Below are 27,644 nucleotides of genomic sequence, written 5' to 3' on the forward strand. Positions count from 1 at the left end.
TCTCTTTGTGTTCTGGTGCAAGCCCAACATGATGCGGCGGCATTCCCCATCGCCTCGGTACCGCTCCCCGGCACCATTGGGGTCCACCCCGCCCTGGTTGGGCTCGGACTATTCCTCTGAGTCCGAGGCGGAGCTGTTTGTGTCCCGACACAGCCGGTACCGCTCAAGATCCCGGCACCGGTTTCGGCACTGTAGAGCAGAGGACCCCTCGGTACTGATGGGGTCCTAGGTGCCCCAGTGACAGGGCCCGGTACAATGGCCCTTTTGGAAACACGGGGCCTATCACCAGGCCCAAGGGCATAGTACCAGGGCGGCATCAGTAGTTTCCATTGCCCATGCCCCCCCTCTGCAACGTCAGTCGCCCCTGACACATCCAGGGCTCCCGAGGACACACCACGGGGTTCAGACCCCGGGCCTCCTGGATCGGATGCATTGTCAGAGCTGCCAACACCTGCGGCTCCCGCACCACCAGTCGCAGCAGCGGTGGATGTCCCAGAGCACATCACCAGGGAACCAGAGGGGCAGGTTCCCTGTCCCACCACGAGCCTCATCTTCTTCCTTGCCGGACGAGGCAGTAGCGGGCACTATTACATCCTTCCCGGCAACGGACATAAAAGCCTACCAGGACCTCCTTAGGAGGGTGGCCCAGAACCTCAATATGCAAACTGAGGAGGTTGTGGAGGACTCGGACCCAATGCTCGAAATACTTGCCCTGGAGGGTCCCTCCAGCATGGCAGTGCCACTTATAAAAACTATACAAAACACCACAAAGATGCTCTGGCACACCACAGCCTTTATACCACCTACAGCCATGGGTGTAGAGAGGCGTTACTTCGTTCCACAAAGAGGGTATGAGCATCTCTTCACCCATCCCAACCGGGGACCTTGGTGGTGGATGCAGCAAACCACAGGGAGCGTCGGGGGCAACCAGGGCCCGCCTCTAAAAATATGGAAGCCAAGAAGCTGGACCTCTTCAGTCGAAAGGTATACTTGACCGGGGGGCTCCAGCTTCGAATTTCCAAGCAGCAGGCGGTACTTATCCTCTATGTGTACAATTCTTGAAACATCCTCTCCAAGTTTCAGGAACTGCTCCGGTCGGAGTCACGACAGGAATTTGTTGCAGTCCTAGAGGAGGGCAGAGTGGTGGCTAGAACCTCCCTCCAACCTGCTTGGACTCCGCCGACTCGGACTATGGCTATTGCCATTACAATGAGACGTAGCTCATGGCTACAGGTCTCGGGACTCCCGGTAGAGGTCAGAATACAATACAGGACCTTCCATTTGACGGTGTGGGGCTGTTCGCTGACAAGATGGACTCGAGACTGCCAGGGCCGGCTCCAGGCACCAGTGAAGGAAGCAGGTGCTTGGGGCGGCCAATAGAAAGGGGTGGCATGTCCGGGTCTTCGGCAGCAATTTGGCGGCGGGTCCCTCAGTCCCTCTCTTCCTTTTTGAGCTGCCGCCAAAGAGGAAGTGAGGGGGAGAAGGACCCGCTGCCGAATTTGCCGCCGAAGAATGGAGCAGCACGATTGAGTTGCTGCTGAAGTGCCGCCAATAGGCGCTTTTTTTTTTTTTCCACTTCGCCACTTGGGGTGGCAAAAAGCAAACGAGCAACCCTCAAGTCTCTGGGAATTCACACGCCAGCATCCCAGAGAAAGCCCTTCAAGCCCCAGCCCCCCTCACGCTTCTATCCAGGGCCCCCTACGCGGGACTATAATCGACGGAGGGGCAGAAACAACAGGAGGTGTCCTCCGGAGGGCTGAAAGCCAGCAGTGCTTTAAAAGTTCCTCCTTGCTCTCCCTCCTGAAAGCAGCCAAATAGCTGTGAGGGTGGATGCTCAGCCCCTGGGAGAACCAGGAGAGGAAAGCGAAGGTGGCTGCATTCCTTTCTCCCTCCAAGTGTGCGGCCTCTCCCAAGCCTGCTCCATGGTGGAAGGAGGGTCTCCCAGGCCAACACCTTGACCACTAGACCATGCTTCCTCTCTGGGCCTGCAATGGCTCCTCCCAGCTTCTGGGGGTTGTGGGCAGCCCCTCTGCCTACCTTCCCTCAAATCCTCCTCCTGGATAGGAACAGGGAAAGAACAGCTGGAGGTAGTGGTGGCAGCATCTGGGGCAAGGTGTGGAGGGGGGAGTAGTGTCCCCAGCCTGTCCCCAGCCACTCCCCTCTAGCATCCATCTACACCCTCAGGCATGCCACCCATACCCACTCAGTTTTCCACACAGACATCTCATCAAACAGCCTCCAGCTTCTCACCCAGCCAGCCCAATCTAGCACCCGTTGGCCAATGCTTGGAGCAGGGTGTGCTGACCAGGCACTAGAGTTTATGTTATTTACAAGTATGCAGATTAGCTCAACATAATTTGCATGACATCACCCATGGAGCTGCACAAAACTGGCAATGGCAGGGTCTGGATGGAGGGCTGGGGGCACAGGAAGTGGAGCCGGGGTGGAGGGAGGGCAAGGAGTGCAGTGAGGGCCGGGGGGGTGCAGTGGGGGCAGACAGAAGGCAGGGGGTACAATGGGGGGCAGAAAGGAGGTTGGGATACAGTGGGAGGTTGGGGTCACCGTGGGGGGTAGCTGAGTGGGGGCAGACAGGAGGCAGGGGGGACACAGTGGGGGTAGCTGAGTGGGGGCAGACAGGAGGCTGGGGGAACAGAGGGGGGGACACAATGGGGGGAGCTGAGTGGGGGCAGACAGGAGGCTGGGGGCACGGGGGGACAATGGGGGTAGCTGAGTGAGGGCAGACAGGAGGCTGGGGGCACGGGGGGGGACAATGGGGAAGCTGAGTGGGGGCAGACAGGAGGCAGGGGGGACACAGTGGGGGTAGCTGAGTGGGGGCAGACAGGAGGCTGGGGGAACAGAGGGGGGGACACACTGGGGGGAGCTGAGTGGTGGCAGACAGGAGGCTGGGGGTACGGGGGGGACATAGTGCGGGTAGCTGAGTGGGGGCAGACAGGGGGCACGGGGGGACACAATGGGGGGAGCTGAGTGAGGGCAGACAGCAGGCTGGGGGCACAATGGGGGTAGCTGAGTGGGGGCAGACAGGAGGCGGGGGGAATGGGGAGGGCACCGTGGGGGAGATGAGTGGGGGCAGACAGGAGGCGGGGGGGCACAATGGGGGTAGCTGAGTGGGGGCAGACAGGAGGCTGCGGGTACGGGGGGGGCACTGTGGGGGACCTGAGTGGGGGCAGACAGGAGGCGGGGGGGGACACAGTGGGGGTAGCTGAGTGGGGGCAGACAGGAGACTGGGGACACGGGGGGGACACAGTGGGGGTAGCTGAGTGGGGGCAGACAGGAGACTGGGGACACGGGGGGGGGACACAGTGGGGGTAGCTGAGTGGGGGCAGATAGGGGGCACGGGGGGGGACACAGTGCGGGTAGCTGAGTGGGGGCAGACAGGGGGCACGGGGGGGACACAGTGGGGGTAGCTCAGTGGGGGCAGACAGGGGGCACGGGGGGGACACAGTGCGGGTAGCTGAGTGGGGGCAGACAGGAGACTGAGGGCACGGGGGGGGGGTGGAGGCCCGCCCCCGGCTGTTAGCTTTGGGGGGGGGAACAGCCCCTGCCAGTCCTGCACGGGAGCTCTGCCCCCTCCCCCGTTACTCACGTGCACACTCCAGCCCCTCCCCCTACAGGTGCACACTCCTCCCGCCCAACACACTCACCTGCCCCGCCCCGCCCCCTTCCTGTTTGCACGCTCCAGCCCCTCCCCCGCCCACGGAGGGTGACACGCTCCTACCCCCCCCCCCCCCCCCGCGCGAGTCGGGCCCGGTGGCGTCACGGCCCAGGTACCTGCCCCCGCCCCGGGCGTCAGCAGCGCAGCCAGTCAGCGTGTCCGTTGCCGTGGCAACGCCGCGGCCCTGGGCCCGCTCCCGGGGAGCAGGAAGCGCCGGCCCGGCCCTGTCCGGCGGCGCTGACACCACACGGGCCACCGGCTCCTCACCCCGCCGGGCCGCGGCCTGAGCCCGACGCCGCAGGTAGGAGCGGGGGCCCGCGCCCGCTGTGTCAGAGCCCGGCTGGGGTCTTCCACTGCGCCCATCGCCGTAGCGTCTGGGCGTGAGGGGCGTGGGGTCCTCCCGCAAGCTGAGACCCCCCCCCCGTCCTGGGGTCGGTGCCTCTGAGCCCCAAGGGATCAATCCCCCCCCCCGTCCTGGGGTCCGTGCCTCTGAGCCCCAAGGGATCAATCCCCCCCCCCGTCCTGGGATCGGTGCCTCTGAGCCGCAAAGGTTGAGACCCCGCCCCCCCATTCTGGGGTCGGTGTTTCTGATCCCCAAGGGGTGAGAGATCCCCCCACGCCCCCCCCTGGGTTGGTGCCTCTGAGCCCTAGATTCCCCCCCCCCCCATCCCCATGTCTCTAGCCCCCAGCTGAGCTCTCCGGGCGTTCACTGCTCCGGCTCCGGTCCCGAGAGCTACGCCCCAGGCAGGATTCTGGCTGCTCAGGCCCCTGTCTCCTGGGCCAGGCTGAGGGTGTCTTGGTGCTCAGGGGTGTCCTTGCTCTGATGCTGTTCGCCCGACGTGGGGGAGGCTGGGAGCATACAGAGCTCTCAAGTATCCAGCGTCTCCTGCACTAAACCCTGATTGACCCACAGAAACTCTCTGTGGCGGGCACCATCCCGTGCCAGCCTGCCAGGGTGAGGTTCTGGGAACAGCAAATACCTGGATCATTTGTTTGAGCCCCCCTGGAGGTTTTGAACTCATAGCACTAAGTGTGGGGGAAAGCGAATGCTTAATAGTGGCAAGATTTTTGGGGTAGGGTCTGGAGGCCCCAGCATGCAAGGTGTAATTGGGCACAGGATGGGGGGCTCCTGTGTAGGGGGGTAGCTGGCATGCCAGTGCTTAGGCTTCTAACGGGCCAGGGGATTCAGGCTGGCATGGCCAGAGACGCTCCACACCCAGAAGAGGCACATAGCCAATCCCGACCCCATGAATGCATTAGTGGGGGAAATGCATTCGGCAGCTGCATTAAGGCTGATGGCACAAGTGGGGTGCAGTTCAGTGCCCTGCTTTCACATGCCACGGCACAGCGCCACGTCTAGTCTGTCTGAACAGTGCTACCGGGGAGTGATGGACTGGTAGGAACTGTGTGAGACTTTTGCGGTCGTTCTAGTGAAGCTGGGCTCTGTGCCTTAGTTCCTGTGGGTTTGCAGTGCACCTCTTGTTCTGTTCTGGGTTTGAACAGGCCTGTCTGTGGGAAGGAGGGGAAAGGTGGGGCCAGTGTTTTAGCAGAGAGGATCCACTGCCTCTCACTTGCCTTTCTCAAGGCGTGGTGCTGTCCTGTAACCTGCTCCCTCCCTCCTGAATGTGTCTGGCTTTACAAGGGCCGGTCCTGTGCCAAAAAAAATGAGTGTTTTGCACCTGCTAGCGGAACAGGATTGGTCCCTCAGTTGACTGATGACAGGCCTTTTTTCTCTGCTCCATTTCCTGGTCAGCAGATGGACCCTTCTGTCAGTCAGTGCTGAAGCTGTGTGATGTCTGAGAGATGCATGTAGTCATATGATGGGACAAGAGGGCAGGGACCTTTAGACAGGACCTTAAGCCAGGTACCACCCACCCTGTCCTTTGTATTCTCATATCCAGCTGCCTTATGCTTCCATTTGTTGGCAATAATTTCATTATTGCATCACAAGCACTTGAAGAAACTGAAGAGCGGAGAATGTTTCCCCAGGCGGACTGGATTGTTTCTCTCTTTTCTGCAGAGTTTCTACAAGCCTGTAACAATTGCCCCAAAACTGTTTATTTAGCAAACTTTAAATAGCCTTCTTTTCTCTTAACCTCCCTTCCCTTGGGTTTGGTTGGGGAGTTTATTGACACTTGGTTCTTGAAAAGATTCACATTCCCGTATAGATTTCTTATTTCCATAAGATATGCTAGGCAGACCTCACTTCCAGGTGGGGGTGCCCCAAGTAACTGGACTTTTCCATCAGCCACCACTCACAGGGTTCTATAAGATCAAACCAAATGAGGTCCAACTTGGAAAATGATCTGAAACACGTGTTCAGTGTGAGAGAAATACCCAGGCAGCTGTAATGAAGAACTAGATCTAGGGGCAAGAGTGGGCAGTATGTTAGACAGGAGTTTGCAATGGGATGTGTAATTCTGGACTGCAGATAGCACAGTGGTTAGGGCACTAGCCCAGGACCCTGCTCTGTCACATACTTCTGGTGTGACCTTGGGCATGTCATTTAGTGCCTCTGTGCCTCAGTTCCCAATCTGTAAAGCTGAGGATAAGAGCACTTCCCTATCGCCTAGGGATGTGTGAGGATTAACTGCATTAAAGATTGTGGGCACTTGTATGCTGTGGTAATGGGGGGCAGATAAATTCCTAAAAGAGACACTGCATTCACAGAGCAGGGAGGTAAGAGTTCTTCTCTGCAAGGTGCACCCCCACCTAGAATATTGCATTCTGCTTTGGGCACTGAGTTACCAGAACAGTATTGACACTGGAGGGCGTTCAGAGAACAGCAACTGACCTGACCTGAAGGGTTTGATTTATAAGGAAATTTTTAGCCATGGGCTAGAGTTCCCAGGGCTCAGCCTCCACACTCAGGACTGAATTTCCAGAAGTGCTGGTCCCTTGTTTGCTGACTTAGTTGTCCGATCTGTAAAAGTGCCCAGCACCCACTGTGCCACATATGGCTAGGAGGTTTTAACAACAACTCAGCACCCAGCGTGCATCTGATGTATGAGCTCTTGTGAAAATCTAGCTGTAAAAATTCCAGCTGGGTGTTGTATAGCTTGGTTAGTGATGACTAAGGAAGGATATAACACTCTGCAAATATTTGCAGACTGTTAAGGCCAAGGAGGGAGGGAATTGCTTTGTGTAGTAACCTGAGGTTTAGCTAGAAGTAATAGGATGAAATCAAGGAAAATCATAGGCTGAATATTGGGGTATAACAAGCTCCAGCGTGTGAGCTGTATTTGACTGTGCAACAGTCTTCAACTGAAAAGGATGAAGCCCCATTATTGGGTCTTTAAAAACTAGACAAGGGATTAGAAGATGCCCCGGAGAGACCAATCCTGCACTGACTCCTGCAGATAGACTGGACAGTCAGATAGCGTTATTCTACCTCGAACTTTCTGATTCTGTTAAATTACCAGCTGTAAAAACTCTTTTTAGAATAAAAGAACAGGAGTACTTGTGGCACCTTAGAGACTAACACATTTATTAGAGCATAAGCTATCGTGGGCTACTGCCCACTTCTTCGGATGCATATAGAGTGGCACATATATTGAGGAGATATATATATGCTCTCTGTATGTGTGTATATATATCTCCTCAATATATGTTCCACTCTATATGCATCCGAAGAAGTGGGCTATAGCCCACGAAAGCTTATGCTCTAATAAATGTGTTAGTCTCTAAGGTGCCACAAGTACTCCTGTTCTTTTTGCGGATATAGACTAACACGGCTGCTACTCTGAAACCTCTTTTTAGAATGGTTGCATTGGTTTTTTTTTTTTTTGGTCAGATGCTTTATTTCAAGGCTCCGACAGGACGTGTGTCTCACTTGTTTCCTGTGCCCATGGGGGGCTTGCTTCAGTGGCTAAATGCCCGGGAGCTGAGAATTGGCACTAATGTCTTGTGCTCCTGTTTGCAGTGTCAAGGCAACTGCCTTGTGAAGCGGAATGGGTTAATTGCTTCTGGGCGTCTGTTTCCCAGCATGCATAGCTTCATTGGGGATCTTGCTTCAGGTGTTACCAGTTTAGCTGAGGCTGATTGTCAGGAGGTGATTAACCTAGCCTGAAACATCAGGCACAGCTGAGAGCACTGGGTGAGCAGCTGTCACTTGGCAGATGATACTGAATCACAGAGAGGCTGTTCTCGCTGCTGTTCGAGACTGAAGTGGGGTGTGGACTGACTGTCTAGGAGTCCAGGTGAGTCTTATTCTGACTAGTTTAGCACTAACTCTGTAGGCTTTAATTTTGGGAGTGCGGGGTGGGGCTCTGACTAGCAGCACTGGCCAGCCCCCGTAGCAGGGCTACCTCTATGGGATCTTGATACTGAGCTTTTGTGACTTGTGACTGATCTGTATTTTCCAGCAGAAGTGTATTTATTTGGGGTGGAGTACGTCCACCCATTAGACTGTGGGGGAGAGGTAGCAGCTCCAGATGCATGTCTTGGTTTTTCTTTTAAGTTATGGTCCCCTCCTAGTTTCTATCCTCACCTGGTGCCTTGTGCGTCCCATTGGGAGCTGCTTGAGCTGTTCAATGGAAGCAAACAGCAGCTGAGTGATAGAAGGATTGGGGGGACTGGGGTGAGGGGGCCCTGGCTTGGACGTGAGAAGAGCTGGCGTTTAAATCCTTAGTGCTGCAGTGACAGAGGGTCTGACCTGCACTGGGTGTTTCCATTGCTGGTTAGGTGGGTGGGGATGGAGAGAGACTCTCTTATTGCTTATGGCATCAATTAAGGATAAGATTGTCACAGTCACAGATTCTGTGACTTTCAGAGACCTCCGTGACATTTTCTGCTTCAGCCCCAAGGTGGCAGGGCCAGAGCGGTCAGCCGGCAGTGGCCCCAGGGCCCTCAGCTGCCTGCAGTGGGGCTCGTGCTCCTCCCGCACCCCAGGGGGGTTGGGCTTCAATCCTCCCCCATCAGTCTCTCCCCCCATAATTTTTGTAAAAGTCACGGACTGGTCACGGGCTTCTGTGAATTTTTGTTTATTGCCCGTGACTTTTACTAAAAAGAATGCTGACAAAATCTTAACCTTTGCAATAATATTGTGAAGGGTTTTTTCCCTCCTCAATAGAAAATGTCCCTGTGATACCAGTTCGAGGGGACCCTGAACAGAAGAGAACACATGTCTCTGTTCTCCCCTCATGCTATCAAGTTAGTCTTCGTCTGGATTGAGTTCTGTTTCAGGGTAGCTGTTCTGATGCCCTGGCCCTACAGCAGGTTATGTTTCTCCAGGCATGAAGAGCAGATGGGTAGTTAAGTCAGAGTGACCTTTATTTTAGATTTAAGAGAACAAAAGCAACGTCTACATCAGAGCAGATGATGAGTGTTTCCTTCCTCTGTGACAGTCTGTCCAGCTATTGTGTGGTCAGCTGTTCTCTGAAGACCAGGAATCCCTTAGCTGGTAAGGGCCAGATTTCCACGTCACAGCACCCACAACTAGGACCATGTTCTAAAAGGGCTCAGCCCCCATTGACACCGATGGCCTGTTTGCTCCGCAGCCAGCATGCTGAGCAATCCCGTAAATCGGGACGCTTCTAATGGGACCTAGATAGGAGCTGAGGTCTTCGGAAAATCTGGTTGTTAAGGGGCAGAACACAGAATATCAAGTCAAAACAGTTATAGCTGGATCCACCTCCAGGCTGCCTCATTAGCCTCTAAGCCAGCCTCACGTGAGGCTTCTGAAGGCCGTTTTACGATTATAGCAATGCACTGTTAAGTTCTGGTAGAATTATTCCCCCTTATACCTGTAAGGGGTTAATGTCTCAGGCCAGGTTGTGTGCTTTGCTGCCCGTAATGTTTCCTAGTGCCTTTTTCTGTCTGCATCCATCTTTTTTGCCTGCCGTGAACCTTTCTATGGTTTGATGCCCAGCCCCTGGGAGAGGAAGGCCTGGTACAGCCACACGCACCGCCAGGGCCATCTAAGTTCTGTCATGGTGGTGGGAATTTCTCCTGCCACCACCACCATGTCCTGCTCTTTCCCAGCTTGGTAACAACCCTTGCGGTGAACTCCCGCCGTACCTGGGATGACAAGTGAGCTCTGCAGGAGGCACCTGGATTCTGTGCCCTAAAAACAGCTGGTGATGTTCTGGTGTCTGCTTGTCAGGTTCTGATCCATCCTGGTGCAGCAGACTGGTGTGGGGACTGGAGAGAGGAAAACCGCAAATGGTATTTGTACACAGCTTTCCAAGGCTCTTTGTTTCTAGGGGGGGCTGACTAACCCCCAGCCATCTTGCACTGTGGATGGACAAATGGCCATTTGTCCACACGGTGGCTTAATGTAGGGCTAGGAATTTTGGGGCTGCCTCTGAGGTTATGGGGTTGGAGGAGGGAGCTGCAGCTCTTCCTTCTCCTCCCCCTTGCCTCTTGGCTAGGGGCGGGATTTCCCTTGGCGAAGAGCTCTCGTCCCAGCACTGATGGGTGCCTTGATGTCCCCACTCCACGTTCACGAGGAAAGTGCTGTTAGCTGGTTTGCAAATGTGTCGGGTTTCCCCTCCCTGCCCCTGGAGATGTGTGGGAATAGAGGTGCCTCCCTTTGGCTGAGAGAGAGGAGCCCTATGACCCAGTCCCTTAATATTCCCAAAGGGACAGTGCCTGCTGCTTGCCTTGAAACTCGTCTGCTTTTTGATTCCTAATGTCCCTTCCAGAGCCTCTTCTGCCCTCAGGCTGCAAGCGCCACATGCACCCAAGCTGGCATTTTCAGTGCAATCTAATAGAATAAGCCAGTTGTCTTAATCCACTTATCAGGTCTGATCCAATAAGGCCTGCAGCTCTGGCTAGGAGTGAAGTGTGCGTGTTCTTAATAAATCTCCCCTGTTTCAACTGGCGTCTTTAATCTGCCTCTGCCACTTACCCAGAAACTTCAAGGTAGAATTAACAATGCTGCCCGCTGCTCCTGGACCCTTCCAAATGGAGAGACTTCGAAACCCCGCGCTGGGAGCTAGCACATAGTGACCTGTTTTCCAAAAGAACGTTTGTGTGACATGAAAAGAGAGACCACTAATGTTGAGACACCAACACCTTGCCCTGTCCTCCTCCAGTGGTGGGAAATGCTTCCCTAACCTGCAAAGAGAAAATTCCTTAGTGCATCTTTAGCTCTTGCATTGTGCTTGTGAAATTGGGCACACAAAGGAAAGGCCGTTCGGTGTGATCTATCAACCAAATGCAGCACGGTTTGAGCGTTGGCCTGCTAAACCCAGGGTTGTGAGTTCAATCCTTGAGGGGGCCATTTGGAGATTTAGTTGGGGATTGATCCTGCTTTGAGCAGGGGGTTGGACTAGATGATCTCCTGAGGTCCCTTCCAACCCTAATAATAATCTATGATTAGGGGAAAAGATGGCTCTGCCCCAAAGAGCTAACAATCTAGTATAAGACAAGACACAACAGATGGATATAGAGCAGGGGTAGGCAACCTATGGCATGCATGCCGGAGGCGGCATGCGAGCTGATTTTCAGTGGCACTCGCACTACCTGGGTCCTGGCCACTGCTCCGAGGGGGCTCTGCATTTAAATTTAAATTTTAAATGGAGCTTCTTAAACATTTTAAAACCCTTATTTACTTTACATACAACAATAGTTTAGTTATATATTATAGACTTTTAGAAAGAGACCTTCTAAAAACATTAAAATGTATTACTGGCATGCAAAACCTTACATTAGAGTGAATAAATGAAGACTCGGCACACCACTTCCGAAAGGTTGCCGACCCCTGATATAGAGAGACAGGGGAGCACAAGGAAACAATGAGACAGTACGTAAGGTTTGAAGTCCCACCTCTGGGAAGGCTATGGGGAATGAAGGCCCTGGTGGTGCACAGTGCCTGGTGGAGAGGCAGCGTGGCAGGCTCAGGTTGGTTCTGTTCTTGACGGTCCCAGACATGACATGTAGAACCTCTGCCAGGCCTCTCCCCTTATCTGTCTTTTCAGCCTTGTTTGATTTCTTGTCAAATGGATTTTAGAGAGGAGTCAACAACTAGGTTTTAAACAAACTTAGCCACAGCCTTAGCTGTGCTGGTGGAAGAGAAATTCCATTTGTGGAAGCGTAATGCCCCTCACATGAGTCAGCAGCGGGGGGGTGAATCGGGACCTTCCCGTTTATCTCTTGAATCAAGACACTTGGCAAGTGGTTTGGACAGTAAATAGGATTCCTGGTTTCAGCAAAAAGATGTGGTAAAGCCACTGTTACAGAGGCAAACATGTCGACTTCACACGCTTGTCCATTCATTTGCTTAGCCTTTAGCAATGAGGTTTGCATCTGCACTATTGGAGTCTAATTAAAGTGACCTTGTGCAGTCTCCATTATCTTCTCTGTAACACAGGGAGACTGATAGCTGCTAGTCCCTGAGGTCAGGCTGGGTCAATAAAAACTGGGGTAAAGTGCGCAGAAACATTAACAACTGGGGGAAGACTGAATTCATGGTCTCCTTACTCCCAACCCACTGCTCCTTCCCCCAGGGCTCAGGATATTTGGTGGTGGAGTAAGCATCGAACAGCCATTCCAGTGGTATAAGGTCCATACGGATACTGCCAGGGGGCTCTTCCCTCTATTTCTGTGCCTTCCCACCCCCCAAAAAGGTTGAAAATTTAAAATTGGGTTGCGGGTGTGGGGGAAATGCTGCTGTTTCAGGAACCACTTGACCAAATGACTCCCAGTTTGCACCATTCGCTCTGCCCTGGACTCTGAACTGACATACCAGTTTCCAAGCTGATCTTATGTATGCAACAGAAATGGTGTTGCAACTCTAGCTAGCACTTGCCACCTCCTAAGAGAAGTTAATTTGTAGCCCTAATGCTGGTTTAGGGAATAGATCATGTGCCAGGTGGGCAATTTGTTGTCTTTGCTCTGGTGCCTGGGCAGAATTGAGAGTCAAAACTGCTTTCCAATTGCTGGATAAACGTGGAAGGGAGGGCATTGCCTGGCCTGGCCACCTGGCTCTGCCAACGTGCTTCATTCCTCTTGTGCAACATCTCTGCTCTGCCAGCCCTGGTCCCCTCTTGAGTAGCCACAGCTCGTGCCAAATTGTATGTGGTGGAGGATGAGAGCATCAGAGGGAGTTGGCTTCCTCTCCTGTGGCGGATGGCTGGGGATGAGGAAGGCAGACACTAGAGCCTTCGAACGCCCTGCTTCATAAATGAAGGCCCTGTCCATACAGATATGTGCTTACTAGCCATAGGTTAAAGAATTCCATGTACCACGAGTATTCACACGCTCCCCGGACCTATTGCTGTTCAAGCCTTGGGTTTCTCCACTTTCTCTGTCCCCGTTTCTATTACCTCCCAAGAGAGGCTGCGGCATGTCAGACTTTTGTTCATTAGCAATTACTGAGGCTTGGTCTACACGGAAAAGTTACATCTGCACTGCACCCCGACCGACATCGCTATGCCGACAAATCCTCCAGTGTAGACACAGTGCAGTCGACAGAAGAGTGCTTCCATCGACCTCGCTGCTACCGTTTGGGGAGATGGTGTTACTACACCGATGGGAAAACACCTTCTGTCGGCGTAGGCCGCGTCTACACTAGGGACTGTGCAGGTGTAGCTATGCTGCGGTAATCTCCACCCATTTTCCCTTCTTTGGTGGAGAGAGAGTGAGACTCTTCCCCTCCCCCCCCCCCCACAGCTCCCAGCACTCCACATGCCAAGCAGTTGACAGCTCTGTTCTGTCTGATGTTGGTTCCCAGGAATCCAGTCTAGGGTTATATTTCGTCCCCAGAGCACTTGTATGTCCATCTCATCTCGCTCACTTATTCTAAGTAGGTCTTAAAAACCCTGCCTGGTTTTCTTGCTTCCCAATTGCAAAGTGTTGCCTCTTTAAGTTTAATGCAGATCCAGGCACGCCATCATGAATACCAGCGGAGACTAGGCCTTGGGGGTTTCGCTGAGGAACCAGTGCTGGAAAAAGACCATCTGCTCCATGCAGAGAGCAAAACAATCAAGATCTTGGGCTCGTTCTGGGAGCTATCCCTTCAGCAGGGCATCCTGTGAGCAAAGGTTTTGCTGTTTAATGCTGACTCACTCTGTCCCTGAATCGCCAGCTCCTAGTGTTCCAAAATCACGCGTCCAGCTCCCAAAATCATTCAGTTGGCTCAGGGGGGATTGATTTAAATCACCAAGTTAAACACCTCGATTTAAATCAGTGACTGGAATCAATTTTTCTGTTTGTTTTTCAGTTCTATCCTAAAGAGAAGTGCATTCTCACTGGTGGAGTAACCATTAAAACATGTTGATTTTAAAGCTAAATAGAGGCTTTACACTAGAATTGGTACATCTTTTTGCTACCTAGGAGGGTTCACTATGATTGGGTACTTTTATTTAAGCAATTATATAGATTCATATTTTCAGATTCGTAACTGTACATTTTTAGTATGTTAGAAAATAATTATCTAGTAAATGATATGTTGGTGTACTAACTTTTTGCTCATGATTTGTGTCAAGTTTGCATTTGATGGTAACTGGAATTTAAACACACACAACATAACATTTATTTTTATTTAAACAAAACAACTTTACATATTTTAAATACAAATGTATCTAATCAAAACGTGTTTCTCATTTATAGTTGAATGACTTCTTAAACAGAGGGATTAACTGCAGTCAGTGAATTAACTGATTATTTCGGATCAGCCTGGGAAAATTTTTAGTTTGCATAAGTGAAAGTGACTGGAACTTAAGTTCGTATTCACCTATGTTTCTTGAAAATGAGACAACAGTCTCCTAAGTTTCTTAGGCTGTCCTGCAAACTTTTAAAACTAGTAGATCTCATCCCCTCCCTCCTCCATTTTTAGTCATAGATGGAAGAGAGAAAAGTTTTCCTACATTTTCAACTCCCAATTGATTTCTCAACTTTGACTGAATTAGTCCAAATGAAGAAAATATTTTTTTCTATGCCTGCAGAAGAGGCTACTGCTGTCAAAAGCTGGTTTAGCCCTTCAACAAACTCTGGTTCCAGGTGCTTAGCTAGTGCCTTCCAGTTTAGTGGTGCTGTCTTTAAAGCAACATCAGCAAACACGTACTGCTTGAATTGTCACCTCCAGTCCTGATCTCTATTATGGTTGGCAACATCTTCAGCAGTTAGGCATCTACCCTGACGCTTTAGGTTGAGAATATTGGCAAGAAAATGAGGTGGAGCTTAACTTTGTTCTGGGGCACCTGGCCTTGGCTACTGTCGGAAGACAGGATACTGGGCTAGATGGACCTTTGGTCCAACCCAGTATGGCCGTTCCTATGTTCTTATATTATGGTCTTATGTTGTTGGGTCTTTTTCTTTAATGTCTCCTGAAGTTCTCTCCAAATTTCAACAGCATCAGCAATACCTGCAGCAATCTTTCTGCAATTTGTCCCAAGCTATGGAAATAGGTTTCAGTACATTCAGCATATCTTCAACATTTCTCCTTAGTCCAATGTTGATTACTTTGGTTGTGATGGTTCCATCATTTTTTGTCATGATTGTCTTCACAGTGTTATCAGAAGAAGTCAGTTCTTAATAAATAGCTCAAAACAGTCAACCACTGAATTCCATCGTACATCTAGGGGGAGAATTAGTTTGGATCCTCCTGTATTTCTCTTTGAAGCTGAAGCAAAGTGGCTGTTATGGAAGTATTTTGCCATTTCAGCAATATTTTCGTTTATTCCTGGAGTTGTACTTAAGTCTTTGACAAAGGGTACATCTACGCTACCCGCTGGATCGGCGGGTAGTGATCGATCTATCGGGGATCGATGTATCGCGTCTCATCTAGACGTGATAAATCGATCCCCAAACGTGCTCCCCGTCGACTCCAGAACTCCGCCAGGGCGAGAGGTGGAAGCGGAGTCAACTGGGGAGCGGCGGCTGTCAATCCCGCGCCGCGAGGATGCGAAATAAGTCAATCTAAGTCGATCTAAGATACGTCGACTTCAGCTACGCTATTCTCGTAGCTGAAGTTGCGTATCTTAGATTGATCCCTCCCCCTAGTGTAGACCAGGCCTAAAAGAGGCATCAAATGAGAATTGCGCCCACATGTTCTAAGTTTCATTTCTTTCATTATCTTCTTCTAGATTTCTTCTCCTCGTTGCTGCATTTGCCGTATTGTGACAAAGCTACATACTTGACACTTGAATTTTTGTTCAGTATGTTATAGCTGTTTCTGTTACTACTTTTCAGTATTCTGATGTATGGGCATTTCGTGATGTATTGTTTCTGTTAGATAACACAATATGGGATGTCTGTCACACAAGCACTGTACACTGCTCCACCCATCAAGACTCAGATTAATGAATTTCCTGTCAGTGTTTTTTGCACGCGGTTCAACTTCCTTCTCAGACACGGTATCCAGGATCCTTCCAGCAACGTCTGCTCGGCCTGTAACCATCGAACCATTCAATGAAAAGTTTGTTCTGAACAAAATGAAAGGGAGAATCTGTTGTATAAGTGAATTGAGCAATCTTTTAATCTCTTGCTGAAATTTGCTGGTCCTGATAACGAACTCAGCCATGGATTTATTGGATGAAGAAGATTTTTTTTTTTAATAGAAGTAATTTACTGTCTGACGTGTGTAGCTGCAGCACTGGTGGTGGGACTGCAGATGACTTTGAAGTTGTATGTATTGCAGATGGTGGCGTGTGTTCAGAACCCCGAATGTCTGAGGTGGACACTGAACAAAATGGCAAAAAAAGTCACTCATTCATTGAGTGTTATTCAGTGCACTACTTAAAAAAATAGCGATTGTAAATGAAATATTCCTCCTATTGCAGCTGTTTGTACCACTGTTTAAATGAAAAAAATTATTCTAAATCCATTTTTATAAGGAAAACCATGGTTACAGTCGGGCCTCGATTTATAGGGTATTTTTTTGCACAGTGCCCGTTATGCATGGTCAATAAATTGTGACCCTTTATTTTTGTACATGGTATGGATTCACTTTTACACGCTGCAGCATGGTTGTCAAGATGTGCAGATCAGTGGCGTAGCCAGGATGGGACACTTGGGGGGGCCCCGACTTCGGGTGGGTGGGCAGGCAATGGCGGGGGAGGGGAGACAGGAGGGATGGGGCAGGAAGGATCGGGGCCGCCTCCCTCATCCCCTCCAGCTAGGCTTGCAGGGGGCAATGGACACTCGGGTCAGGGCCCCCATCCCACCCCAGGCACAGACCCAGGGTGCGGGGTCAGGGCGTGGGGTCTTGTCCCGCTCTGCCTGCCTGCCTTCCCCCCTGGCACTCCAGCCAGGGAGCAGGGTCAGGGGCTTGTCCTGCTCCGCCCACCCGGTGTTTCAGCCGGGGAGCGGGATCGGGGCATGGGGACTTGCTGGGCAGGTGGAATGGGGTAAGCCCTGCGCCCCAACCCCGCTCCCTGGCTGGAGCACTGGGCAGGTGGAATGGGGCGAGCCCCTGCGCCAGGACCCTGTTCCCTGGCTGGAGTGCTGGGTGGGCAGAGCGAGGCAAGCCCCCGCACCCTGACCCTACTCCCTGGCTGCGCGCCGGGGGCCCCTGGCCAGATTGTCCATTGCCCCCTGCGAGGCCTGCTGGGGTGGGGGTGAGAGGAGGCAGCCCCAATTCCTCCTGCCCCATCCCTCCTGCATCTAGGCTCCCCGGCCTCCCCAGACACCCCAGATGAACCCTCGGAGTTCTGACTTCAACAACATCAGCATTATCATATCAAATGTATCCTCAATATCAGTAAAGGTTAGTAGCAAGTTTAAATTTCATTACATTTTTTAAATAAAACCTGTACAGTATGGGATAAATTAGGGAGGTCATCTTGTGAGCCTGGAACCTAAACCCTTATTTCCCATAGACCCTTGGTGTCTTTTTACACGATTTCTATTTGCACAGTGTTTGTTCAAGAACATAACCACCGTGTAAATTGAGGCTTGGCTGTAGCTAAATCTATTAAAACCCTTATCTCTAGTAACATTCCAAACGGCTTCGGGGGGGGGGGGAGGGGAAACACTTTCAAGTGTTAAAATTAATAAATGCCTAATAAAGTTTTACTTTTCCATAGGAAAACTTCATCTAAGGGGTTTCATTATATTGAGCAACAAAAAGTCATTTCCAAAGTGCAGCGTTAGCAGTAAAAATGTAATTAAGTACTCCCACAACAAACGAACATCCCCTTTATACTTGGAAATTCGTAAGTAAATTTTCCACTCAAAACACACATTTATGACAGTCTGTTAGCAAGACCTGTGGCTACAACACCACTGCCCACAATAATCTAAGCTGTCATTTACTAGCTTAGTAAGACATGCCAGGCGGTCCATAAGAATGGTGGGAAAATGAGTTTACTCACCAGCTGATCCAGATTGTTCCAACGTGTCCACATTATCAGCTACAAAGTTAGAGCTCAAATGCAGGACTCCAAAGAATTTTGCCCCTTCTTCCCATAGTGTCCTGCTTTGACACCGGAGTTGCTCCTCCTTTCTGGGTGCATGCTCTGCTCCTTCTCCCTAGTTCCATAACTGCCCAGCCCTGCCCTGGTCCTAACCCCAGAAAAACAGAGCTAACAACAATCCAAGATGTCTGCTCGTGTAACCCACGTGCCTGTTGCCCTGCAGTATTTTATGTGTTTAGAGACAGAGGGAGGCAGTTGAGAAAGGAATAGATTTCTCTGTTTATATCTCTGTGTACGCATGCAAGGAGACAGAGCAAGGCCATTTACTTGACGTGCTGGCGCCATCCAAAGCAAGGGCTGGTTGTCACCGGGCCCATCAGTGATTTCCCCTGGGCTGGAGAGTGTTTCCAGGGTGGGTGGAGTTGTCATAATTTGAGAACTGAGCCAAGCAGAGCTCAGGTAGGGGGAAGCTGTAAAATTGGAAGTTGAACTTGATGAGATACATGATGGTGTCTCCTGGAGTCAGAGGCCAGGTCCCAACACTTGTGATGACTTTGTCAGTCTCTCACACCCTGGGTCCCCCATAGGAGCAAGCCCTTAATACAGTACATGACCTATTGTGCTATATTCCTAAAGCTTGACCTCAAAAGTTACATGTTTCCCCCCCAATTCTTTCTTTTATCTAGAAAAGCCGCCTTTTCCGCAAAGTTTTTGCTAGAGGTTCCTGGATTCAGCATTTTCATTTTTTATTTAAATGTTTTGAGAGATTATAATAAGTTTAGGCCTTAACATATTTTGAATTTAAACTCAGATTTGGTTTTAAACAGGTTTATTTTTAAAAATAGATAAATTTATTATCATTTAAATAACCATAAAAAATCCAATTTAATCCAAATTTTTTATTTTCTTTTTTTTTCCTGCCAAAAATTTATTGCTTTTTATCCACCCTGGACTGGCTTAAATCTCCTCATTTAACGTTTTTTTTTATTTTAAAGTTTGCTTTATCTGCTGTCTGGTTTTTGAACCTTTAGGGTTCAGGGTTTCAATTTTTTTTCTCTGCAATGTGTGCTGCACACTTGCTTTGTAAAAGAAAGCGGTGATTCTCTCACACCCGACTCCAGGAGCTGGCCTTTAAGAAAATCACCAAATTGCAAGCCTCGTGATAAAATCTCAAGAGCTGGCTACCGGTCAGACCCGTTAATACAATGCTTTACAAACCCAGAGTCACGTTAACATCTTTCCCTGCAGTAGTACAGAAGAGCCCAGTCATGGACCAGAACCACTTTGTGCCAGCTGCTGTCCAAACAGAACAAAAATAAGCGGTTTCCTGACCCCAAAGAATTTATAATATAAATAACACACTGGGGCATCCGCTGGAGAGAGAAGGTCTGAGTATTCCCAGTGAGGATAAAATGGAGATTTTTTTAAAGGGAAGGCTCTGGGAAGGACCCCGTGGTGGGTAAGGAAAGGGACGTCTGTTCATCTTATTAATTCTTAGCCGTGACTGTGGCCACCGCCTGTGCTAAATTATCCAGCCAAACCTGTTGCACCAGGTGTGGATTTGAGAGATCATTATAACACCCCAAGCTAACCCTGTCCTGTGATTAGCCCCTGACTGGTTGTAGGCAAACCAGGAAGCTTCTGTCTGTATCTAGGCAGGTCAGGGCTGGAGCAGTGTTGCCCAATGAGGGGAGACACTGAAAGCTGCCACTAAGCTCAGTGAAAACGACTTGACTGGCCAGTTTGGCAGAGCTGTTTCTGGCCCTCTCCTTTCCTCTCCCTTCTAGTTCTTTAAAAGGAAATCCACCCCCAGGGGAACCCTAGCCCAGACCTACGTCTACACTGCAATCAAGCCCCACGGCCCTGAGTCGCTGAGCCTGGAACAATGGACTCCGGCTTGTGGCGACGGGGCTCCACTGCTATTTTCAGCCCGGCAGCCCAAGCCCTGCGAGCCGGAGTCAACTGACCTGTGCTCTGGGTTTGTCTTTGCAGTGTAGACACAGTACCCAGCCTGCCTGCCTCTGGGTGTGTCTCCCTCCAGATAAATGTTGAATAAGGCAATTAAATCCAACAGCCAAGTGCTGCCTGTCTACATGCCAACAACGCAGTGTTCGGGCTGCACTTCCCTAGGTCCAGCACAGAGATTAGTGAGGGCGAGGAATAGAGCAAGGTGCTCCGGGCTGGCCAGCTCCACAGGCACTGTTCGAGCTGGGAGTGGGTCTGGATTAGGATTCAGAGGTCCTGTCTGAAGCTGAGTAGCAATCCAGCTCTGGGGAGACTTGGTTCTGAGTCAGGATGGGCTGAAAACTAGGGATGGGTCTTGGTAGCTGGTTTCTAATCCCCACTGAAGTTAGAAGGGCTCCACGTGGAGGTTTGATCTCCGTAGAAGTTGAGCCGAGTTCACAGCCCTGGTCCCTATGGGCAGCCCAGTGCTCCCACATGCCGTCGGGTTGCCACGCTAATCACTTTTCTCCTTGTTCTTGCAGTTTGAGTTTTTGTCCCTGGCCTCGCCTGGCATGGAGGACGGTCTCACCAGGCCTGCGAGCCCAGCAGGGCTCTCCTGGTACATGGCAGTCTCTCAGCTGTTAGGTTTGACTGTGATCGCCATGACCGGCGCCTGGATGGGCCAGTACCGGGGCGGTATTGCTTGGGAAAGCGTGCTGCAATTCAACGTCCACCCTCTCTGCATGGTCATTGGCATGGTCTTCCTCCAAGGGGATGGTAAGCTGGGATCCTGATGCTGAATTGCTGAAGGGCTAAGAGCATTCAAAATGCTCCCTACCTCTCAGCCAGGCTCCTGAGCTGTGCTGGAAATGACCCCTTCACTGCCCCGATCACACAGATACCTCCAGCTGTTTGCTGGAAAGTCTCCGTGTGTCTGGTGCAGCCTTAATGGAGTGACTCCTGATTTCCATGTGAGTAATTGGCTTGGAATCATGACCTTAATGCCTTCCATTGCTCGGCTGCGGTTCAGCAGTATTAGGGCTTTGACGCTAAGAAGGTAACTCGGTCCAGGTAGCCAACCTGGCCAAGGACAGGGACACCTGTCCCCCGGTGTTAGCAATGGGGACTGGAGCTGGGGTAACAGGTGCACTGGCCCTGTGCACCGGGTTGCTTCAGTACGAGGTATTTTCTGTTCTGCTCGGGTGCCGGAGTAGGATGCTACCAGATCCCCCCCACCCCAGTCTCTGGTGACAGTGCAGCGAACGGCAGCCTCCCGTTCTCCGCGGAGTGGAGCTGCCGTGGCCCAAACCCGCGGCAGGCAGACCACTTAGCAGGGAGCTCGGCGTTGTGCCCTGCTGCGTTTCACACTAATGTAATTGTGCAGAGCTGGGGGCAGGAATCGTCTCCCAGACGGCCACTTGGGCAGAGAGCTGATTGCGGCTGTACAGAGCCGTGATAGGGAAAGTGCATCAGCAGGTGCCCCCAGACAGCCCCTGGGGCTTAAAGAAAAGATTTATTGTAGCAAATTCAATTTGGAAAAGGCAGTTGGGAGAACAAGCAAGTGCTTAACGCTCCCGTCAGCATGAGTCACCCTCTGCCTCCCTCCAGCAGCTCGGACGCATTCGTTTTAGTGCCGATTCTCCCTGTCCTCGGGGCCCTGGGACCCCACCTGGTCTGGGGAAGGTTCCCTTTGCTCTGGGCTGCAGAGCCGAGGAGGCTGTTCCCTGCCCTCACGCACGTTTCTCTCCCCCAGCTCTCCTGGTTTACCGGGTCTTCAGGAACGAGACCAAGCGCTCAGCCAAAATCCTCCACGGGCTCCTCCACGCCTTCGCGCTGCTCATCGCCCTTGTGGGTGAGTCTCGGACGCCCCAGTGGAAAGGTGACCCGGAAGGACCCGCCTGGCCGTCCCCATGCCCCTAAGGCCGCTGGGTTGGGTCAGCGGCATCCTGCCCAGGGCGGCTTTTCAATCCAGCTGCTTCTATTACAAGGAAAAGATCATCCCAGGAAGGCTCCCAGAGCAGAGCCCTTGCTGCCCAGGGTCAGTGCCTGTGGTTTGGGGCTCTGCTCCCCGGGCCGGGTTGGGTGGCGGGTCCAGGCTGGATCCCTGAGTGCGGTGTGGGTGCGAACGGGCTAACGAATGGGCCCCAGCCCTAACCGGCCGCCTCCTGCCATCCCTGCAGGGGTGATCGCCGTGTTCGATTACCACAGGAAGAAAGGCTTTGCAGACATGTACAGCCTGCACAGCTGGTGTGGAATAGCAGCCTTCAGCCTCTACTTCATCCAGGTGAGGAGGAGGAGGGTGCGCTTGGGGAGAGCTCCGACCTGCCTTGCAGTCAGACAGGCAGAGTCCTCCAGTGGTTAGAGCAGGGGCTGGGGGTCAGGATGCCGGGTTCGAGCCCCAGCTCTGGTAGATTTGTTTGGAATCTCCAGTCTCTGTTCCTTGGCTGCAGGCAGGCGCTTGTGGCTGTGCCAGCGTCTGAGGAGGGCTTGGCTGGACTAGCCAACGATCGCCAGTCCTGGGTTAGCCGGGCCAGGAGCTGATTGGCTCCGATTTCGGAGGCCTGTTGTAATAACACCAACTCCCCGTGGGAAGCCGGGGCTCTGCCGGGAAAGGGCCCTTCAGCCCCTCTGCACTGTCTCCTTCCCCTCCAGTGGCTCGTGGGCTTCAGCTTCTTCCTGTTTCCTGGAGCATCCTTCTCGCTCCGCAGCAGATACAAACCACAGCACGTCTTCTTCGGCGTCTTCCTCCTCGTTCTCTCCATCGCCACCTGCCTCCTGGGCATCAAGGAGCTGCTCCTCTTCAGTATCCAGTAAGTGACGGAAGCACCTGAGCTGCAATTCACAGCGTCCTCCGTGAGCTTAGAAACAAGGCACCCTTGCCGCAGGCCGGCACCTCCCAGGGAAATGGAGTGAATGGGTCGGCCGGACCCAGATTTCAGTCCTATCACCGAACCTCCCTCAGCGTGAGGGCGCTCACCTCTCGTAAACGTGGGCCTGGTTCAGGCCCTCAGAGGGCAAATCTGACTTTTCTCAAAGGTAACGGCCTCGGTGGCAAAAATAGCCGGAGGAATCCCTGGCCAGTGCTAGCAAAGCCTTCCCTGGCCAGCTGGGGGCGCCACCCCTCCAGGGGGTGAGCCACGGGCCCTAATGACTGGAGCTGCTGGAAATCTTTCACCTGGAACGTTTGCCATTAGAAAATGTAGATTGAAATGTTTTCCAGGCTTGTTTCTGAAGGGGAGAATGGACGTGGGTGCAAATTACACAACCCCCTTCTTGGACTGATCCCTCGAGCATGTGCAGGGGGGTGGTGTCCACGGTCAGCGAACCCCAGGCCCCAAATGCACTTCAGAGCCTTTCCCACGGCAGGCAAGACTCTGTCCCTCTCCTCCCCCGCAGCACCTCGAACACATGCAGCTTGGGCTCCCTGGGGCTCTGCAGCTCACTCGCCCATGCTGCCGCTGTGACGGGGAGTGTGACCCCCCCCCCCCATGTTAGAACAGGCAGCAAAGTGGCTGGAGAGCATTTCTTGGGGCCATCTCCGATCAGACCCTTAGCATGTGTTCTTGCCTTTGGCCGTGGCCTCAGAGGAGAGGAAACACTCCCAGGGCCATGGGGGCTGTGGGCCGCCCCCTGCAGGCTCAGGATGATTGGGTGTCATTTCCTGGGCTGTGGGTGGGAGAAGCACGGTACCATGCTCTGGGCTGGACCCCAGGGAACCACATGGGTGGCAGGGCAGACGTTTTCCTCCTCTGGCGGAGGGAACCCTGGTTCTCAGCGCAGCCCCTCTCTGCTCCTGCAGGGCCACCTACAGCTCGTTCGTGCCTGAAGGGATCCTGGCCAACGTCCTGGGCCTGCTGCTGATCGTCTTTGGCCTGGTGATCGGCTACATCCTGACGCGGGACGAGTGGAAGCGGCCGCCCCTGGCTGAGGAGCTGGCCCTGTCCATGGATTTTAAAACCCTCACTAAGGGGGAGAGCCCCAGCAGCAGCCAGTGATGGCTCCCTGGCTGGGGAGCTCCCCCCAGAGGCAGGGTGGGGGTGGACGTTGTGGTCGTTGCTCACTCCTGCATGTACTAGCCCCTCCGGTGTCTGTTGCTGGTGTGTTGGTGTTGCTGTGACCTCTCTGCCACCTGCTGGTTGTTACACATACAGCTGGCGCGAGGGCATCTGCTTTGACCCCCTGTCTGCAGGGGAGCTCTGTGCCAATGCAGCAGCTCCCAGCCCCATCCTGGTAATAGGCATCATGTTGCTCTGGGACACTGGGTTGTGCCATATTCTCCCACTGAGCCCTTACGCCATCCATGGCCACTCCCCTGCCACCCAAATCATGGGGGATGGGCTTTGGATGTGCCAGGCTCAGGGGCATTCCCAGCTGCTGGGCGGGGGTTGGATCCCTCGCCCCTCAAGCAGGACGGCAGCATTTCCATGTCCCAGCCTGTCTGGCACTTTAGCTCGAGGCCCACTAACACATCTAACTCAAGTGTGGATGAAGGGCAGGGCCTGGCTCACTCCTTCAGTTGCCTGCACGGACTTCTTCTCCCTCCTCGAGTTCACTCAATGCCAAGCGGTGGGTATAGCACCACGCTCCACGGCAGCCAAACCCAGTCCTCGAGGACCCTTGTTTTAAACCCGCCCTCACTTGCATGCAAAGCTTTTGGTGTCTCTCTGGCTAGGGTATTTTTAATGATCACTTGGTATTTGTGTAGCCCTAACCAGTCTGCAGCCCCCTGCTGGCAGCAGCACCTATCTCTGATCAGTCAGCATGGGGTGGGAGGGGGCGTGTACATGTGCTGTTGTCTGCCCCGGGTAAGATAACCCCTCCCCCCCCTTAAACCCAGCCTAAACATCAGTGTTTTTAGAAATCCTCATCCCTGGTGCCTCTCGTTCCCGCCGGGGCCGCCCCAGCTCCATTCTGCTTCAGCCAGCTGATGTCGAGCAGAGCAGAACTGCAGGGTTGGGACGGTCTAGTGACTGGAGGGGCAGTGAATTTTTTTTAAATTATGTTCAAGTAAAGGCCTGGTTCCCCCCAGCTCTCACTGCAGGGAGCACAGTCCCTGTCTGCACGAGTGACCCATGGGCAGCTGCCAGTGGCTTTTCTTAACATCTAAAATGCAAAACTTTCCCATCTACCCCCTTGTTTGCTCGTCTCTGTAAGCAGCTGCAGGACTACAGGTGTTGACAGGCCGTGCTGGTGCCTAGTGATACTGCAGCAAAGGCCTCGCTTCCCTGCAGGGTCTTTGCACTGATCACCTGTATCGCTTCCCGGCTCTTTGAGCTCTGGTCAAGTGAAAAATTCCCTTCTTGCCTGACTGAATCAGGGACTAGCCCCACTCTCCAATGCAGCTTTGGACGCAGAGCGTGGCAGGCTCGGCTGCCCCGGCTGAACGGTGCATGGGGTTGAGATTAGCAGACTAACGCCCTGTTTCCATTTGGCTGCTTGAGAGCCTTCTAGCCATGCTTTCCTCAATGGGTGGTCGAGCACCCCCCCCCCCCGACTGTTAATAGTGCACACCCAGCTCCCTGGTGATCCAGGATGCTGTGTTGCGATAACAGCTGTACCCTGGCCAACTTGTTTGTAACACCATCGCTTCACTCTACAACACAGGTGTTCAACCTAAAGCATTTCAAATGGAGACATGGCCCCCTTAGCCATAGTTTGCAGCCCCCCAGGTGGCCACAGAGCACAGGTTGAAAACCACTCCTGTTTCAGGGGCTCTGCCAAGCGTGCTCGGCATTAGGGCCCTGGGCAGAAAGCCAAAGTTGTCCCACACAGAGTGAAAGAGAGAGTGCAGGGCCCCTTCCCGTCAGCCCTGGCTTTTATATGCAGAAGACCAGTTGTTGGGGCACAGGTGGGCTCTAGCAGATAACTGCTGGGGGGAGGAGCTTTGACAGCCCTGCCTGAGCTGTTAATTAGCAGATAAATTTTTTCTGGGTTTACAAACAGTATCATGTGGCTGCTGATTCTCATTGTAAACATTTCCCCAGCCTCTGTTCAGTGCAGATTCTGACTCCTTCCCCTAAAGTGACCTGAGCCCGATAAAGCTTGAGCGGAGGGTTTGCTTGTCCCACTCCCACCACTGCCTCCCTTTCACACTCCCCCTGCTGAGCAGAGAGGGGCTGGGTCTCTGGAGTGATGCTGGCTCTGTTTACCTCAGCACTCAAGCTGGGCCCCCAAAAATCACCAGGCCCCTGTGAAAACTTCCGCTCACATTTTACTTCCACTGCCAGAGACACATTTAAGTAAACGTCCGTTTGGAACTTCTGTAGTGAGCGAGATCTGGCTTGCGAGTTTGCTAACACTGCCAGGGCGCCTGCCCGGTTTTTGAAAGACAGCAGTCATCCCCTGTCCTGACTGTGGGAAGAAAAGGGGAGCAAATGTGGTGCGTGCAGAAAAAAATTGTGCAAAACTATTCTGGCCAGTGTTTGAAATTCTCTCTCCCCTGACTTCAGTGGAGTCAGGGTTTCACCCACTTGTTCGGGCTGATCTTGTGTCTCAGGAGAACCGATGCAAGTTCCTTTAGTCTGAAAAACAACTGGCCAACTCCGTACGGTTTGCTCAGACAAGTAACACCCTGCTAGGGCCGTGTTTCCCTTCCCAGCAGTGCACTCATCTCTCACGGCCAAAAAAAAAAAAAAAAAGCTTGTATCAAACCGAGGGTGTAAAGTCCCCTGGAAAAATGCCTGCCAGCGATGGGCATTTGCAGCAGATTCTTGTACTGCAGAAACCTCTCCTCTGCCAAATGCATATTCCTGAACTGACCCCAAATGCTGCAGCTAACGTTTACACGGGCGAATATTTTCTAGGCTGTTTTAAAACCAAATGATCTTTAAAGCCGCGTCGAAGGAGCCACAATCAGCGCATTGTGCTGGTGGCTCATAAATGCTAGTAAGGAAAAACCATGTGAATGAAATGCTGCGCTAAACAGTCTCTGTTTGAACTCTGTTCGCCTGTACTGTACTGCACCTGAGTCAATAAATCCTGGTAACTAGCCTGGGCCGCTCTTTCTAGTCTTTCTAGCTGGCCAAAGTAAGCACAACTCCTCGGGTCATCTTGGAGCCAGAGCTAACAGATTGAGCGGTCTGATTACCTCACGTTCATTGCATGCTTCCAGTAAAGGACGTATCTATCAGCGCTGAGAAGCTGTAGCAAATACGTAAATTAAGGCCCACGTCGCTTGGGTGTGTGAGTTAGTGCCTGGTCCTGAGAGGCTCAGACTTAGTTTAAGGGCCAGATTTGTAAAGGCATCTAGATGCCTAAACATGCATATAACCCACCTACCTACCGTTCAATAATCTGGCCCCGTCTAACTTGTGCCCAAATCACTGCATGATCCGGCACTGAGTGCAGTGCTTAACCATGTGACTGCCCCTGTGCAGGTCCTGCCCTTGTCTTTAAGGATGCCAGAGGCCGTTTGGCTCAAACGAGAGGGGCGAATACAGAAAATACCTCTCCTGCCCAGCTAGACAGACAGCGACTCACATGCTGTGGTGTGTGAGCAAGGTGCTGTCTGGTGGAGGTACCAGCAGGGCCATGGGCTGTAACTGCTCTCTTTGGAAAGGGGGTTTGCTAAAGTGCAGTCACTCAATGCTTCCCCACCAGCAGCCATCCCTAGAGCCAGTAGGGCTGCCCCACAGCAGGGGCCCTGAGGTTCTACATACCTTGAGGCAGCAGTTCTCCAGCTGTGGTAAGCATCATTCCCACTAGCATCGTGCACACCACGCTCGGGT

The 27,644-nt window shown here is 52.4% G+C and overlaps 1 protein-coding gene across 3 annotated transcripts; it reads left to right on the forward strand.

Moving 5' to 3' along the window:
• Positions 1-3,759: 3,759 nt before the first annotated feature.
• LOC101931072 (transmembrane ascorbate-dependent reductase CYB561) lies at positions 3,760-26,907 on the forward strand. Of its 3 annotated transcripts, XM_042857162.2 has the most exons (7): positions 3,760-3,974; positions 17,644-17,772; positions 20,460-20,694; positions 21,671-21,769; positions 22,098-22,201; positions 22,570-22,727; positions 23,717-26,907. In XM_042857162.2, the coding sequence occupies exons 3-7, from the start codon at positions 20,490-20,492 to the stop codon at positions 23,910-23,912; spliced, it is 762 nt and encodes a 253-aa protein (XP_042713096.1). In that variant the 5' UTR covers positions 3,760-3,974; positions 17,644-17,772; positions 20,460-20,489; the 3' UTR covers positions 23,913-26,907. The 3 variants fall into 3 exon arrangements, with proteins under 3 accessions (XP_042713096.1, XP_005309685.1, XP_023966825.1); XM_005309628.4 differs by lacking the exon at positions 17,644-17,772; XM_024111057.3 differs by lacking the exons at positions 3,760-3,974; positions 17,644-17,772 and adding an exon at positions 7,469-7,872.
• The last annotated feature ends 737 nt before the right edge of the window (positions 26,908-27,644 follow it).

The sequence above is a fragment of the Chrysemys picta genome, chromosome 24 (genome assembly GCF_011386835.1).
Source record: "Chrysemys picta bellii isolate R12L10 chromosome 24, ASM1138683v2, whole genome shotgun sequence".
NCBI classification, from domain to species: Eukaryota; Metazoa; Chordata; order Testudines; family Emydidae; genus Chrysemys; species Chrysemys picta.

Excerpts from the sequence above, each read along its gene's own strand:
- LOC101931072 (XM_042857162.2), top strand. The coding sequence starts at position 20,490 with ATGGAGGACGGTCTCACCAGGCCTGCGAGCCCAGCAGGGCTCTCCTGG. Across the intron at positions 20,695-21,670 it reads GGTCTTCCTCCAAGGGGATG|CTCTCCTGGTTTACCGGGTC; the intron begins GTAAGCTGGGAT and ends TCTCTCCCCCAG. Across the intron at positions 22,202-22,569 it reads TCAGCCTCTACTTCATCCAG|TGGCTCGTGGGCTTCAGCTT; the intron begins GTGAGGAGGAGG and ends CTTCCCCTCCAG.